At 46.0% G+C, this 17,145-nt stretch overlaps 1 protein-coding gene across 1 annotated transcript in view; it reads left to right on the top strand.

Annotated features, from left to right (window-relative positions):
• mapkbp1 (mitogen-activated protein kinase binding protein 1) overlaps nucleotides 1-17,145 on the top strand; it is a 267,966-nt gene that overhangs the window by 192,896 nt on the left and 57,925 nt on the right. The window contains exons 7-10 of the mRNA XM_059953648.1: nucleotides 1,034-1,216; nucleotides 5,290-5,450; nucleotides 13,347-13,536; nucleotides 14,159-14,305. Of these exons, the coding sequence (XP_059809631.1) occupies nucleotides 1,034-1,216; nucleotides 5,290-5,450; nucleotides 13,347-13,536; nucleotides 14,159-14,305 (681 nt within the window). The remainder of the gene's footprint in view (nucleotides 1-1,033; nucleotides 1,217-5,289; nucleotides 5,451-13,346; nucleotides 13,537-14,158; nucleotides 14,306-17,145) is intronic.

The following is a 17,145-nucleotide window of genomic DNA, read 5'->3' as shown; positions in this document are numbered from 1 at the left end:
AAAACCCTAATTGACTTTGTTTCTCCCACTGAAGCTATCTGTCCTTCTTCATCAGTGAGTCTAAATCCAGGAAATTCTTCATTCCCTTTAAGAAATTGGCTCATCTCACCGTGAGGGATGGGCGTTAGAGGTAACGAATACTAAAATCCTTCTGCCATTGTTCCATTCTCACTTAACTTTCAAAATCTCCCAGTAATTACACACTATTTAAATTATTACTATAGTGGGCCATTGCCCGTCTTCAGTGTATGTCCTTCTATTGCCTTACCCCGGTGACATCCGAGCTTAGATCTTTATTTATTCAATTTTTTAAAAAGTGGGCATTGTTGGCAATTTATTGCTCATCCTGAACTGACCTTGAACTTTTCAGAGAGTGGTGAAGAGCCAGCACGATTGTTGGCTCGGGAGTCACACAGCTCAGACTGGGTCAACAGGGCTGCAGTTTGGGAACAATACAGTGATTTCATAGTCAACATTACTAATGACTAAGTTTTTCTCTTGAATTTCAGATTATTAACTGAATTTAAATCCCACATATGCACTTGAGTCCAGATTTCTGGATTATTAATCCAGGCCTCTAGATAGACTCTTCATCTTTTTTTCTCCAGTCCTGCTGAAGGGATTCAGCCTGAAACATTGACTATACTCTTTTCCATAGATGCTGCCTGGCCTGCTGAATTCCTCCAGCATTTTGTGTGTGTTGCTCGCATTTCCAGCGTCTGCAGAGTTTTTCTTGTTTGTGATTAGATAACTAATCTGTTAGTTTAATTTTCTGTACCACAATCGTCCACAGGACAGTCTCTTCCTTGTAATTCAAGTCAAATCCATGCTGGCTACTACCAACCAAGATAGTCAGCTGTGTTAGCCGGACTGTCTCCGTGAAAGCTTATAGAAAGGCCTATGGATGCAAAATGTACTCATGCTGGGGTGAGCCCCCCCCTCCTCTCTAGGGTTCCGCATCTCGCTGCAGTCCCTTCCTCTATCGGTGTGCCGCGTGCTGATCCCTGACAGTACGTTGCTGCCTGTGTTCCAGGTGAACGCCACGGTGCCTCTGCTGGGCCGCTCGGGGCTGCTGGGTGAGCTACGCAACAACTTCTTCAGCGGCGTGGCCTGCGGGCGCGGCAGGAGGGCTGACAGCACCTTCTGCATCACCAGTTCCGGCCTCCTGTGCGAGTTCAACGAGAAGAGACTGCTGGACAAGTGGGTGGAGCTGAGGGTGAGTGGGGTTGTGAATCCTCTCCTGTCTGAGATGTGGGCCCGGTGAATGTGGCACCAGTTCTCTCCATAACCTCCCCTCAGCGTTATTCTGATTCACTTCATCAAGTCAATTGTTGCTGTTTTCTTTCCTGCCTCGGGCCAGTTTTTTTCTCAATGTATTGAAGGGAATGTGGACATTGCTGGCAAGGTCAGGATTTATTCCTTGTTGTGCAGCAGAACGCATTTGAAGAGTCAGTCCACTGTTTTGCTGGGCCTGGAGTCAGATACAGGCTAGACCAGGTAAGGTCAACAAATCTTCCCTCCTGAAGGGCATTATGTTCATAAATGGCAACACAATAGTTTTGTGGGCACCATTGTTTCTACTGATGAACTGTTTTTAATTCCACATTATTTCCTGAATTTTAATCCCACAGTTGACATGGTGGGATTTGGTTTCAGGTCCCTGGTTTGTTAGTGTAGTTTTTTAATAATTAGCCCAGTAATTAAACCATTGCATCGTTATGTGTGTGTGTGTGTGTGTGTGTGTGTGTGTGTATGTACGTGTGTGTCTCTGTGTGTGTGTGTATGTACGTGTGTCTCTGTGTGTGTGTGTATGTACGTGTGTCTCTGTGTGTCTACATGTGTGGTTGTGAGTGTGTATATGTATGTCTGAGTGTGCATGTGTGTATCTGTGTGTGTGTGAGTGTATGTGTGTATGAGTACGTGTGAATGTGTGTGTATGAGAGTGTGTGTGAGTGTGTGTGTGTGTATTTGAGATTCAGAATCAGGTGTACTATCACTGACATATGTCGTGAAATTTTGCAGGAGCACAGTGAACTACATAAAATACATTATCACTAGGAAATCTGCAGATGCTGGAAATCCAAACAACACACACAAAATGCCGGTGGAACACAGCAGGCCAGGCAGCATCTATAGGGAAAAGCACTGTCGACGTTTCGGGCCGAGACCCTTCATCCTGACGTCGACTGTACTTCTCCCAATAGATGCTGCCTCGCCTGCTGCGTTCCACCAGCATTTTGTATGTGTTGATACATTATAATGTTCAATAAGGTGTATGTTTATAAATTATGTATAAATTATATATAAAGAAGTAGTGGTAAAGGCAAAAATAGTGAGGTGGTCTTCATTAATTGATGGACCGTTCAGAAAGCTGATGGTGGAGGGGAAGAAGCTGTTCCTAAATCATTGAGTGTGCATCCTCAGGGTCCTGTGCCTCCTCCCCGATGGTAGTAATGAGAAGAGGGCATGTCCTGGGTGGTGAGGGTCCTTCATGATGGAACATGGGTGTGTTTGTACATCCCAGTGTGTGTATGTGTGTGAGCCTTTGTAGGTGTGTAAGTGTGTCAGTGCATTTGTGTGTGCACGAGCTTGTTGTATAGGTGTATGTGTGCACCAGCACGTGTATTGTCAGCTCAGTCCTATATTCTGGCATCTCTAATGCTCGATTCCCTCTCCTCTCCCGCTGCTCTTCCCCACACTGACTTTGAAAAGAACACAGATAACACCACAGTAAGTCTGCATTCCCATCTCGATGTTCCATTATGTGTCTCATCTCAGTGACAAACCATCATGGCGGGTTCCACACGCATGCAGCTGTAGGAGGGGAACACCACCCCCTTGACCCTCTGTTACTGTGTGCATGTACTGCAGGTGAAGCTGAGGTATACTGGGGGCAAGTCTGTCCCCCCCACCATCTCCTTTGCTCACTCACCACTATCAGACCTGAGTCGATCAATATCTAGAATTCACGTTTTTTAAATTTATTTTCAAATCTCTGCAGAGCCTTGCCTCTCCCTGTTTCTGCCGTCTGATCCATTCCAAAATCTCTGGGCTCCTAGACAGTTCTGATTTTCATCAGTCACGTTTGGTGATGATGGCCCTAATCTGCAGAGCCCCTCTCCTCGCCAGGTTGACTGTGACGTTCTGAGGGGCTGAGCTCTCAGTCCTTGGGCAACGTCAGCAGGGCTTCATTTGTCCCGCAGCAAGCTGGCAGTTGCAGCGCCTGAGAGAGTACAGCTTTTAAACAAGAGATGGATAAAGGGAAGGTGTGTCGGGTAAAAGGCAATGGAGGGTGACTGTTGATTCAGAGGCAGCTTGAGTTAGATGGCCTGTTCTTTAAACATCTGCCGGCCTCTTGTGCTAACTTCCCAGTTCATTTGCAGTACTGGAGTGTTTGCAGGTGCATTAGGGACTGGGATGAAAGTGCCTGATGGGATCTCCAGAGAGCTATGAGAGCCACCAGTCTCTCGTTTCATTCCTACAGAGAGAGGGTTTACACAGGATAGTGGCCAAGGATGGTGGTTTCAGGCTTTTGTGCCTTAAGTCTGGTGGAAGGAGGGAAAGAGAGAGTGTCCGGTGTGGGTGGGATCTTTGATCATGCTGGCTGTTTAGCTCCCAGACGTGTGACTTCGCTCCCTTTCCAAAGGCACTGAATCAGTTTGGCATCGTGGGTCAGCGCACACGAAGGAATTAAACAGGGGAAGGTATAGAATGCAGGCACGCAATACCCAGCAGGAATAGGTAGACATGCTGGGGAAGGGATTTCTCCAGTTTGTAGGTCAAGCATCCATCAAGGCCAGCAAACTCTGGGGCACGTCTCTGCCTGTGATACTCAGAAGCAGGTGAGGCAAGCTGTGACACACGTACGGACTAGGGCTGCCTTCTCCAGCCCACTCTGAATCTCACCTGAGATACTAGGCATGCCATGGCCTCATTCATTTTTACCTGACCCCTGGAGGGAGAGCTGGAGGCTCTTTAGTGAGGGAGAGGGAGAAGCTGTGAGTAGCCTTCAGCGATATCACAATTGGTGCTGTTCATTCATTTTCATGTTAGTATGGAAGGGAAAGAGCTTCCCAATGACTGCCAGAGGAACGTTTAACCAGTCAGTTCTCAGTGTTTTACATAATCGCACAAAGCACGGCTTAAAACACTTCGACCTCTCCCTTTGCTGAAAGACGCAGTCGGAAGCACCTGCACGGAATCCGCAGGAGGCCACCTGTACCTTCGTGCTACCCTTTCAGCTGGAGAGGGATGAAAACCTCCCATCTCCACCCTCATGCTTTCCCCAACCCGCCCCTCCCCTACATCACTTAGTTGCTAGGATAAATCTGTATCCACTGCTGAGTCAGAGTCTACAGGGTTTACCCAAGTACTACAGGGCTGGATGGAAAGGGGCAGGAAAGGGGGAACTTAGTTTGTTGTGTGTTGATGGTTCACAGGCATGAAAGGAAAGTTGCTGGTCTGCAGGAAATTTAGTTTTGATGTGTGAGTGTTCTTAGGGGTGGGACCTCTTCCTTTATCCTGTTCTTTCATCCTGTGTGAACTTATTGACAACCTGTCCAGGCAGAGTTACAAGGCTAAGAATTGTTAGATAATTTTTAAAAAAGCTTTGACACAACTATGCATTGCCTATTTTGGATCTTTTCACAGAATCTTCCAGTTTCTTTCCAGCTCAGCGGCTTTTAAATCACTAAGGCTACAACCCACTTCTCAATTCCCCAGAGCATAGCAGTTCTTTTTGATTCCTTACACGGCCATTTTTATCTGAGCATCTCCCTAGCTAATTATGCCTCCCACTGTGCTGAACAGTTTGCCTCGAGGCAGTCTCTCAGACTCCTTGCAAGTAAAATAAACCAGATCACCTTAGTTACTAATCCCAATAACTGTGCCTTACGTTATTACTCCAGTTCTTGGTGGCCACATTTGTGTTGCTCTCCTCCCAAGCACATTATTGCCCTTTGAACTTCAGATTCTTCCCGTTTATCTCCTGGAGCAGACTAACCTCGGCATCAATGTTCCGTAACTTCAAACAGTTCCAGTCAAAAAGTAGTTCTCTACACCCCACACTCACCCTGGCTGTCTCAGTCAACCCACAGAGATAGAGTGGGAGAATTCATTTGGAAAAGGGAAATGCATGATCAGCAGCAAAATAAGTTTTTTTTGTCAAAATTTTTGTGGGGGGAGTTCTCCAGGAAGAAGTCAACTGTGAAAAGTATTTATTTTTAACCTAGAACAAAACTGCAAGGAATCTGGTACCAGTGTAATTTTGATACCTTGCCTTTTGCACAGACTGCAATGGCCAATTGCTTGTCAGTCAATGAGGACTTCATCTTCTGCGGCTGCGCGGACGGCACAGTACGGCTGTTCAACTCCACCAACCTTCACTTCATTGCCACCATGCCCAGGCCCCACTACCTGGGTATGGACATCGCAGCTGCCACGGAGCCCAGGTGAGGTCTAGACTGGGCAGTGGGGCACTGGGTGGCTTGGGGGATGGTGTGAGGCAGTCCAGGGTGGTTGGGTGGAGAAACTGCCAGACTGAGGTGGAGTTAACTGGTCTATGGGATGGCAGTTGGGAAGGGTTGGTTAATGGGGGAAAGATGGACGTAGCTGCGTAGAGGGGTGCCTTGGGAAACTGGTAGTGTGTTGTGTGGGGGGTGGCATAATGGTGGGGAAGGAGGGAGGGGTGGCACAGTAGCCTAGTGGTTAGCGCAAAGCTTTACAGTACAGGTGATACGAGTTCAGTTCCCACTGCTGCCGGTAACCAGCTTGTACGTTCTCCCCATGACCATGTGGGTTTTCTCCGGGTGCGACCGGTTGTTAGGTTAATTGGTCGTTGTAAGTTGTCCCGTGGTTAGGCTAGGGTTAAATTGGGGGATTTCTGGGCAACGTGGCTCAAAGGGCCTTTTCTACACTGTATCTCAATCAATCAATAAATCAATATGTTAGTGGTTCGGCAGGGTGGGTGGGGATGTTTGAGAGTAAAGGGTTGGGGTTGGTGGGAGATGTGGGTGGGGTTGTTTGAGAGTAAAGGGTTGGGGTTGGTGGGAGTTCTGGGCATTGGTGGGGTGGAGCTTGTTTAAAAGCTGGTGAAATTGTGGTGCCTGTAGGATTGAGTTGCAGAGGTGTCTTGTGTTGGGTTGGGAATGTTGGACATTTGACTGAGGTGATGTTTGGGGAGTGGGTGAGGGTGCTGATGGGTTGGGTGGGGTTGATGGGGTTTGGTCTGGCAGAGGTGAGACAGTGAGAGAGCTTCCCCTCAGTATGAGTAAGTGGCTCCAACCTGTTCACAACACTGTCACTCGGTTCAGCAAAAGTTTCACAGGAGGTTAAATGAACTGACCGGCCATGCAGGTCACTCAGTGGCTGTCAGTCAGGTGGGGAGGCACACACATCAGTGCATGAAATCACTTGGACCCTCCCCAGTTTATGGTTGCCCGAGTGATGGACACCCCACACATCCAAACATGTTTCTGTAAATATTGATAAATTCAAGTGGTCAGGCAGTCTTGAATAAAAGAAACTTGTTTACATTTGTCCTTCTCACAGTAATCAGACACCAATGTTTCTGAAGAATGGCAGGCAGTCTCACCGGAGGAGGCCATGTAAAAGAATTGCTTGCTAAACTGACAAGCAATCCATTCTGCTGATACTTGTGAAACAAAATCCTGTTAAACAATGTCACAGGAATTGATACTTCAAGCTGCCCATTACACACACACACACACACACACACACACACACACACACACACACACACACACCTGCACAATCTTACATTGTGCGTAAGTGTACATATATGTGTAGGCACCCTGACACTAGGACAGCAACACCAAGTGAGATTCTCACAGAACAATTTAATGAAAGATGGTGACGAATAGTCAGTGGGAAAGCAAGTGGGCAGCATCAGAGATTCGTAGGCCCGCACTGCACAGAAACGTCCTTTCACCCAACCCATCCGTGCTGAAGGTAAGCAACGTGAATCAGTGCACGAAATCACACCAATGAGGGCAGTGATTGAAAATCACTGCACAGGGTGTCGTGGTTTCTCGTGCCCCACAAACAGCCAGGAGACGCAGAAGATTCTTCAAGAAGGGTTAAACTTTAATTTGCAAATCAAAGCTGAGACAGTCATTGAACTGGTCACTGATTGCCCACCGATCCTTGTACATAGCATTTTTTATAGCAATCTCCTGGTTTAGTTGTATTAGCATATCCAATCGGTCTACTGTTGTGTATCACAAGTAGATCCGAAACTATTGTTTCTACCCATTGACTTAATCATGTTCTAATCTACATCTCTTTAGCTACCTCTCATTAACACAACATTGTCTTCTACATTCTTAAGATTTCATTCTCCTACTAAATTGGATACATGCATAGCAAATAGCAAACTCAAAGCTGACTACATAGTTTTGGTTACACAGCAAACAATGCAACTTTTATACTCCAATAGGGGGTGAGATACATTATTGTGATGTCAGGTGTACAGGTTAACAAAAGGACAACATTTTACATGTTGTGATACAGCTGGGAATACACAATAGAGATAACAACAAATATACAAAAAAGGAAGAGATATAATGACAACATGACAACACAAAGGTAGAGAGATAATAGGAAATACCCCATCTAGAGAGATGATTGGTGGGAGATGCCCCATCTAGAGGGGTGATTGGTGGGAGATGCCCCATCTAGGAAGATGATTGATGATAGATGCCCCATCTAGAGAGACAACCAGAGGGAGATGCCCCATCTAGAGAGACAATCGGAGATGCCCCATCTAGAGAACAATCGGAGGGAGATGCCCCATCTAGAGAGACAATTGGAGGGAGATGCCCCATCGAGAGAGACAATCGGAGGGAGATGCCCCATCTAGAGAGACAATCAGAGGGAGATGCCCCATCTAGAGAGACAATCGGAGATGCCCCATCTAGAGAACAATCGGAGGGAGATGCCCCATCTAGAGAGACAATCGGAGGGAGATGCCCCATCTAGAGAGATGATCAGAGGGAGATGCCCCATCTAGAGAGACAATCGGAAGGAGATGCCCCATCTAGAGAGACAATTGGAGATGCCCCATCTAGAGAGACAATCGGAGATGCCCCATCTAGAGAACAATCGGAGGGAGATGCCCCATCTAGAGAGACAATCGGAGGGAGATGCCCCATCTAGAGAGATGATCAGAAGGAGATGCCCCATCTAGAGAGACAATCGGAGGGAGATGCCCCATCGAGAGAGACAATCGGAGGGAGATGCCCCATCTAGAGAACAATCGGAGGGAGATGCCCCATCTAGAGAGACAATCGGAGGGAGATGCCCCATCGAGAGAGACAATCGGAGGGAGATGCCCCATCTAGAGAGATGATCAGAGGGAGATGCCCCATCTAGAGAGACAATCGGAAGGAGATGCCCCATCTAGAGAGACAATCGGAAGGAGATGCCCCATCTAGAGAGACAATTGGAGATGCCCCATCTAGAGAGACAATCGGAGGGAGATGCCCCATCTAGAGAGACAATTGGAGATGCCCCATCTAGAGAGACAATCGGAGGGAGATGCCCCATCTAGAGACAATCGGAGGGAGATGCCCCATCTAGAGAGGTGATCAGAAGGAGATGCCCCATCTAGAGAGACAATCAGAGGGAGATGCCCCATCTAGAGAGACAATCAGAGGGAGAGGCCCCATCTAGAGACAATCGGAGATGCCCCATCTAGAGAGACAATGGGGGGGGAGATGCCCCATCTAGAGACAATCGGAGGGAGATGCCCCATCTAGAGACAATCGGAGATGCCCCATATAGAGAGACAATTGGAGATGCCCCATCTAGAGAGACGATCGGAGGGAGATGCCCCATCTAGAGACAATCGGAGGGAGATGCCCCATCTAGAGAGGTGATCAGAAGGAGATGCCCCATCTAGAGAGACAATCAGAGGGAGATGACCCATCTAGAGAGACAATCAGAGGGAGATGCCCCATCTAGAGACAATCGGAGGGAGATGCCCCATCTAGAGAGACAATGGGGGGGGGAGATGCCCCATCTAGAGAGATGATCAGTGGGAGATGCACATGAGAGTCGTCTGATAGATGTGCTGTGGAGTTAGCTCAGTGTCCTGCCCGATATTCATCCAGTCACCAGTTTTATGATCATTTTACAGTTGCTCTCCAAATGACCTTGCTGTGCACAGGTGGGCTGCATGGCCCTTCGATTACAGTAAGACATTCAGAGTTGGAGGGATGTGCTTAGTTTCTGTTGGAGCTGCCCTAATGGAGCTTAATAAACTCAGGCAGTTTATGTCATGCTTTTGCTGTAGCCAGTGTGGTGGAGAGGAGTAATGAGAAGAGGGACTTCTCCCCCTCATCTAATTACTCCTCCCTGCTCACAGTACTCGGACTAATCGCAGCACCCTGCCACTGCTCCAGCTGTGAAGTTGGGCTGGAAAGAGGACACCAGCACTGGCAAGCCCTCCCCTGAGTAGATGCTCGGGCAGTGCTGAGCCTTTAGGTGTGGGGGGTTTTGCCCAAGGTTTTGTGTTTCCCTGCTGGTGGATCTTGCAATTAAACAATGCACGCATAGTGAACGATGAATCCGCTGCTTGTTCCAGTGTGGCTGCTGTCAGCATGTGATGAGGGAGTGGGCTTGTTGGCATTTGGCTCCGGCACAAGGAAATCTGTTCATGGTTGTAGACAAACATGTCACAGAATTATTCGAGGCTTGACTTCGCACAGGAGGCAGTCAGCTCTTAAAGGGAAGTAAGCACTGCGGAACTGGTATCATTAAAGGAGCAACAAACCTTTGATCATGTTGCTGTTTTTTTTATTTCCTGGAAGTGCTGTAATAAATGGGTCCTGCCCCCAACTTCCCCCTGTCACTGAACTTACATTTCCCTGAGCTCAGGACTTCCCTGGGCTCACGTCTGGGTCTTTCGTAGACTGGTTGCCATAATTAATGCGTCAATGTCAGCTAAAGGAGGAACTGGTTGGAGGGTTGACTTTGCTAGAAATGCCTGTGTACCCTTTGAATTTATACCAGAGAGGCAGTGTTGACCAGGAGGTATATTGCTGCTGAGTCAATCCTTCCTTTCCCCGATTTTCATTTTAAATTATGACGTAGTGATGTAGTGGGTAGTTCTGCTGCCCCAGCGTTTTTGTGACCTGGGTTAAATCCTGAGCTGTGGTTCGAACTGGAGGCAATAAAACAAACTTTAAATCCTGTGCTCTGGTTCGAACTGGAGCAACAAAGGAAACTTTAAACCCTGAGCTCTGGTTCGAACTGGAGCAATAAAAGAAACTTTAAATCCTGAGCTCTGGTTCGAACTGGAGCAATAAAAGAAACTTTAAATCCTGAGCTCTGGTTCGAACTGGAGCAATAAAAGAAACTTTAAATCCTGAGCTCTGGTTCGAACTGAAGCAATAAAGGAAACTTTAAATCCTGAACTCTGGTTCGAACTGGAGCAATAAAAGAAACTTCAGGAGGAACTGAGCAGTGCACTGAGTTCCACCAGCGGTGTGTGTGTGGCTCCTGATTCCAGTCTCCTGTGTCTCTCTGAATCTGTCCGGGCGGCACTTATACATTCTCCCTGCTCCTGTTCGTCCCAAATCCCAAAGGTGTGTGGTTTGGTAGGCTAACTGACCACTGTAAACTGCCCCTAGAATGCATATGGGAGATAGAATTGTGGGGCCAACTGGTGGGAATGGACAGATAGATAGATAATTGATCTCAAAGGACATTACAGTGTCATAGCAGCATTACAAGTACACAGATATAAATATTAGAAGAGAAAGAATAAAAGAAGAAGTTAGCACAGATAGTCTAAAAGGAGGTTAGTTGGGTTTAGGAGGAGCAGGGAACTTACAGTCCTTTAACATCTTTGGACTATCTTTGCTGTGCCCATAGTCTGTTTTTTTTTTAATCAATTCAACATATTGTAACTATGTGGTTTTGTGCAGTTCTTGTAGCTTTAGTTTTCGGTCTTGTTTGTGGAGCTCCTTTCCGGGGAACGCGCTAAGATGATAGCGAGATATTAATTCGCAGCAGCCTCTCTGGACTCTGGATTGGGGATTGCCAAACGTTATGTGGATTTTCTGGTGTAGTCTGTTTTGTCATATGCTTTTGTGATATCATTCTGGAGGAACGTTGTCTCATTTTTTAACTGCATTGCATTTGTGGTTTCTAAATGACAATAAACTGAATCTGAATCTGAAAAGGGACCAGATAGGAGAACCCTCTCTTGTAGCATCACCTCCACGTGGAAATTGAAACACAGAATGTTAAACACTTAGCTGTACAATACAGGAGCAGGCTTTTCATTGACCATGATGCTACATTTTGGTAGGAATAATCCAAATAGGATATACATGGTAAATGGCAGGGCATTGAAGAATGCAGTAGAACAGAGTGATCTAGAAATAATGGTGCATAGTTCCCTGAAGGTGGAATCTCATGTGGATAGGGTGGTGAAGAAAGCTTTTGGTATGCTGGCCTTTATAAATCAGAGCATTGAGTATCAGAGTTGGGATGTAATGTTAAAATTGTACAAGGCATTGGTAAGGCCAAATTTAGAGTTTTGTGTACAGTTCTGGTCACCGAATCATAGGAAAGATGTCAACAAAATAGAGAGAGTATAGAGAAGATCTACTAGAATGTTACCTGGGTTTCAGCACCTAAGTTACAGGGAAAGGTTGAGCAAGTTAGGTCTTTATTCTTTGGAGCATAGAAGGTTGAGGGGGTCTTGATAGAGGTATTTAAAATTATGAGGGGGATAGATAGTTGACGTGGATAGGCTTTTTCCATTGAGAGTAGGGGAGATTCAAACAAGAGGACATGAGTTGAGAGTTAGGGGGCAAAAGTTTAAGGGTAACATGAGGGGGAATTTCTTTACTCAGAGAGTGGTAGCTGTGTGGAATGAACTTCCAGTAGAAGTGGTAGAGGCAGGTTCGATATTGTCATTTAAAGCAAAATTGGATAGGTATATGGACAGGAAAGGAATGGAGAGTTATGGGCTGAATGCAGGTCAGTGAGACTAGGTCAGAGTAAGTGTTCGGCACGGACTAGAAGGGCTGAGATGGCCTGTTCTCGTGCTGTAATTGTTATATGGTTATATGGAGTAAATTTAAACTACTCATGGTCAATATCCATCCATTCTCTGTCTGTTGATGTACCTATCTAAATATCTCTTAAACGTTGCTATCATATCGATTTCCACCACCTCCCTTGGCAATGAGTTCCAGACACTTAACATTCTCCCAGTTACAAAAAAACTTGCCTCGCCAACTTCTTTAAACTTACCACTTTCACTTTAAAGCTATACCTTCAAATATTTCCACTAGTCTCAACCTACCCTATCTGTACTGCTCATAAGTTTATACACTTCTGTCAAGTTGCTCCCTCAGCCTCCAGCACTCCAGGGAAAATGATCCAAATTTGTCCATCCCACCCTCCCCCCCCCCCCCCAGCACCCTGATGCAAACACGAAATCTGCAGATGCTGGGAATTTAAGCAACACACACAATATGCTGGTGCCAATATGCCAAGACGTCAGATCCTGACGAAGGGTCTCGGCCCGAAACGTCGACAGTGCTTCTTCCTATAGATGCTGCCTGGCCTGCTGTGTTCCACCAGCATTTTGTGTGTGTTGCTTGAGCATCCTGATGGACCTCTTTTGCACCTTCTCTGAAGCCTCCTTCATGAAATGTGGTGACCAGACTCTGCACTGTGCCCCGAGTGTAACCAAAGCATCTTTTTATCCAGCTGTATCATGACTTCCCAACGGTTCTACACATTGCCCTGCTAATGAAAGCAAGTGTAGTGCATCTTCCACTGTCAAGGACCCTGACATCCCTCTGCGTCAATGTTCTGAAGTGCCGTGCCATTTACTACGTGCTTTCCTCTGTCAGTTGACATCTCAAAGTGCAACACTTCACACCTGTCCAGATGAAACTCCAACCTTCATGTACTTCCAGCTGATCTGGACTCTGCTCATCCTTTGTCAACCCTCCTCACCGTTTACCTCCCAACAGCTGACCCAGTTGTGATCAGTTAGCATGGGCTAGACCTAGGGCTCAGGTCACCCGTAAACTCACAGACTATTGTGCTGGACTTACCATGTCAGTCACAGGCTTCCATCACTCCACCGAGACCAGTTTCTCCAGCTTCCCAATTGACTGAGAGTAGTTTTGAGAAAGGGAGATTCAAAATGGGAGGTTTAACTTTCCAGACTTCAGAGCTCACCCAAAGTTTCCTCAGGAGGGCAGTCTGTGGGTTAGTTTGCATGCCTTCAGAGCTATGAGAGGATCCTCCTCCTCTGCGGTCGTTGTTTTGTTAACAGAATTTTCTTTCTCCCTCAGCCATCTATTCACAAATAGAGCAGATGTCAAGTACCCAGATACCATCGCACTGACCTTCGACCCTACAAACCGCTGGCTATCGTGTGTGTACAATGACCACAGTCTGTATGTGTGGGACGTGAAGGACATTAAAAAAGTTGGGAAAGTGTACTCTGCCCTCTACCATGCATCGTGTGTTTGGAGTGTGGAGGTGAGACTACGTCAGGAAAACCTGGGATCAACATCCCTCCATAGAAGTTAGGGAACCAATCAATGTCGGATCTGGAAGAGCACATCCATAATAGAATATGGGACCTTTAGTCAGTCCAAAGGAGATTGACCCTGTTAGCATTAGAGTCAGTCCAAAATACAGACAGTGGCCAATTCTCGTGATGAGAGGGCTGTCCTATCACGAGTGGCTAAAAAAAAATTTCTCTCCATTCTCTGGAGTTTAGAAGCAGGCTGGGTGATCTAGTTGAATACATGTATGATCCTGAGGGGACACAATGCAGTAAGCATCAAGATTTCCTCTCTGGCGTTAATCTCGAAGGAGATTAAGAGTTGGTCATTTAAAACTGTGTGTGTAGGAGCTTTTTCTCATACTTGGTGGTGAATCTCTGGAATTTTCTATTCCGGAAGTTTATGGAGGCTAGATCACTTAAAGAAGAATGATACAAATACTTGGAAGTTCGGGGAAGCGAGGGCTGTGGGGAACTGGCACTGTAGATGGTGCTTGGTGTGATCAGGCATGATCCTGTTGGACGACTAGGTAGGCTTAAAGAGATGCGGCCTATTCCTGCGCCTGTTTTCCTATGTTCATACGTTCTTGTCAGGTTTACCCGGAGGTAGAGGACAGTAATCGGGCATGCTTACCACCGTGCTCCTTCATCACCTGCTCATCCGACAACACCCTCCGACTCTGGAACACCGAGAGCTCCAGCAGTCACGGGACCTTGCTGCATCGGAACATGATAAGCAATGTAAGTGTGCCACCAGTCCCCTTCAACTCCGGACAATTAGCTGTCCTACTGAGATCTGTTCTCCACAACCTGGCTACAGATTGCAGGATGCCAAGTTGGGACTGAACACTTTGAGTGACAGTCTCTTTCATTCAGTACCACACACACCACTCAGCTAAAATCTAGCAGGATAATGGCCCACCCAAGTCCTGAGTACTTGCTCTGCAATCAAACAGTTTGGAAGCAATTATAATTCCCTGAGCTCCAAGTCCATGTTTTGGTTTGTTCCTCAATCCTTCCTAATTTCCTTTGATTATTTAAACTCAGAATTGTACTCAGGGTCTTAAAGTAAGAAGCTATTGAGTGATAATATCAGTACAGACCACCCTCGCAGGACTAGTGTGGAACCTCTGTCCCCCCAATACATCGTTGATGCTGTTTCAAATTCATTTCCCAGGATCAAGTATTGATGGGTAGACCAGCAGTCTGTAGTTACCCCTGAACTCCTGGTGACTAGTGGTGTTACACAGGGGTCTGTTCTGGGACCCCTGCTCTTTGCCATTTTTATAACTGACTTAGATGGAGTAATAAGTTTGCAGATGACGCAAAGGTTGGTGGAGTTGTGGGTAGCGTAGAAGGTTACAGCGGGACATTGACAAGATGCAGAGCTGGGCTGAGAAGTGGCAGGTGGAGCTCAACCTGGAAGAGTGTGAAATGATTCACACTGGAAGGTCAAATTTAAAGGCAGAACATAGCGTTAATGACAGAATTCTTCGCAGTGTGGAGGAGCAAAGGGATATAGGGTTGACATCCATAGTTGCCACGCAAGTTGATAGGATGGTTAGGAAGGCGTATGGTATATTGGTCTTTATTGGCCAGGGCATTGACTTCAAGAGCCATACTGTAAAACCCTGGTTAGATCACACTTGGAGTATTGTGTTAATGGAAGGGCGTGGGAACTTTAGAAAGGATGCAGGGGAGATTTACCAAGACACTGCCACGATTACAGAGCATATCCTATGAGGATAGGTTGAGCAAACTAGGGTTTTTCTCTCTGCAGCTAAAGAGGGTGAGAGGTGAGTTGATAGAGGTGTACAAGATTGTGGGAGGTGTAGATCAAGTGGATAGCCAAAGACTTTTTTCCCCCGGTATGGAAATGGGGGCATAATTTTAAGCTGATTGGAGGAAAGTACAGGGAGGATGTCAGGGATAGGAATTTTACAAAGAGAGTGAAATGCCCCGTCAGAGTCAGCGGTAGATCAGGGATATTTAGGAAATCTTAGGTTGACTCATGGATGATGGAAGAATGGAGGGGTGTTTTGGAGGGAAGGGTTAGGCTGATCTTAGAATAGTTTAAAAGGTTTGGGATGAAGGGACTGTACTGTGCTGTCATGGTCTATATGTAATGGGATGACTACAGAGAGACTGAAGAGTCCTTCCTCTCAACTATGCTAGTGAACCAGATAGATCTTATAACAACCCAATGGAGCCAAGGTTGTTGTTAGCCTTGGCTATGCTGTGAATGATCACTGACATGAAGTATTGACTCTCAGTATTCATGGCATTTCCTGTCATTAGTGGTTCCTTAACCACCACAGCACCACCATACCCTTCAGTTGACCACCGTGGCCAAGGAATGTTTCCGGGTTTTGATAATTTTTTTAATCAGACATAGATATTAAAGTTTTACAGATCAACCATGACTGGTGGGACTACAGGAAAAGGTTCAAAGGATCACATGTTCATATTCCTTTCCAATAAATGCTTCTGAAATGTTTTAAGTGAACAGCCCAGCACATCTTTGGGTTGATCTAATAATAGGTGGCATTAATTAGATAATTTGCTCCCACTAATGGACATAAAAGGTCCCATAGCTCCACTTTGGATAAAAGGGGTTGAGTTTTCCTCAGTGGTCAACACTGATTTGCCAACCAGCTGCAGCATGGCAGGTTACCACGGTATTATTTAATTGCTTTAAGTGACGTCTTGTTTGGCCACAGTCCAGTGTTTACAGAGGGGGGGTCACACACATTTCAGATTACTTCGCTCAAGAAAGGGCTCTGGACATTCCAAATCTTCACGGTTCAAAGTAAAATGTATTAATCGGAGTACACATACGTCACCACATACAGCCCTGAGATTCTATTTCCTGCGGGCATCTTCAGTAAATCTGTAGAAGACCTGTGAACAGGATCGATGAACAACAAACTCTGCAAATGCAGGTTCAAATAAACAGCAATAAATAACGAGCATAAAATAACATAAAGTAATGAGATACAGAGTCCTTAAAGTGAGATTATCAGTTGTGGAAACACTCGAAGTAGAATGAGTGTTCAAGAGCGCGATGGTTGAGGGGTAGTAACTGTTCTTGGACCCGGTGGTGAGAGTCCTGAGGCTCCTGTACCTTCCACCTGATGGCGGATATTCTTCCATATTCTCAGTCTTGCATTTTCATTTTGTGCACCTTTATGTACACATATCAGACATGCAGTCATTTGTGGACGTGTATATAGTGGAGGTGTTTGTACGTATGCAGAGATTCATTTGAAATTCATAAATCTGAATGCACTTGTAAATTTGCAGATAATTGATGGATTGAACAGATGTACAAATTTGAACAGGTAATTGAAGAGAGTTGCATTTACTCATGCTCATTCAGGTTTGAACACTAGTCAACGTTCAGTTGCACTCGCTGGCGTATTTATAGATATGAGCTCATTTGCAAATATGCAGAGGCACTTGGACACTTGTATGCAAGTATGCTTGCACTCAGATTTAAAAGAGTCAGACTCAGAACCAGAATCAGGTTTATTATCACCGGCATGTGACGTGAAATTTGTTAACTTAGCAGCAGCAGTTCA

Source organism: Hypanus sabinus, chromosome 2 (genome assembly GCF_030144855.1).
Source record: "Hypanus sabinus isolate sHypSab1 chromosome 2, sHypSab1.hap1, whole genome shotgun sequence".
In the NCBI taxonomy this organism is placed as follows: domain Eukaryota; kingdom Metazoa; phylum Chordata; class Chondrichthyes; order Myliobatiformes; family Dasyatidae; genus Hypanus; species Hypanus sabinus.
The sequence above is the reverse complement of the archived record's forward strand: the minus strand, read 5'-3'. Positions and strand labels throughout refer to the sequence as shown.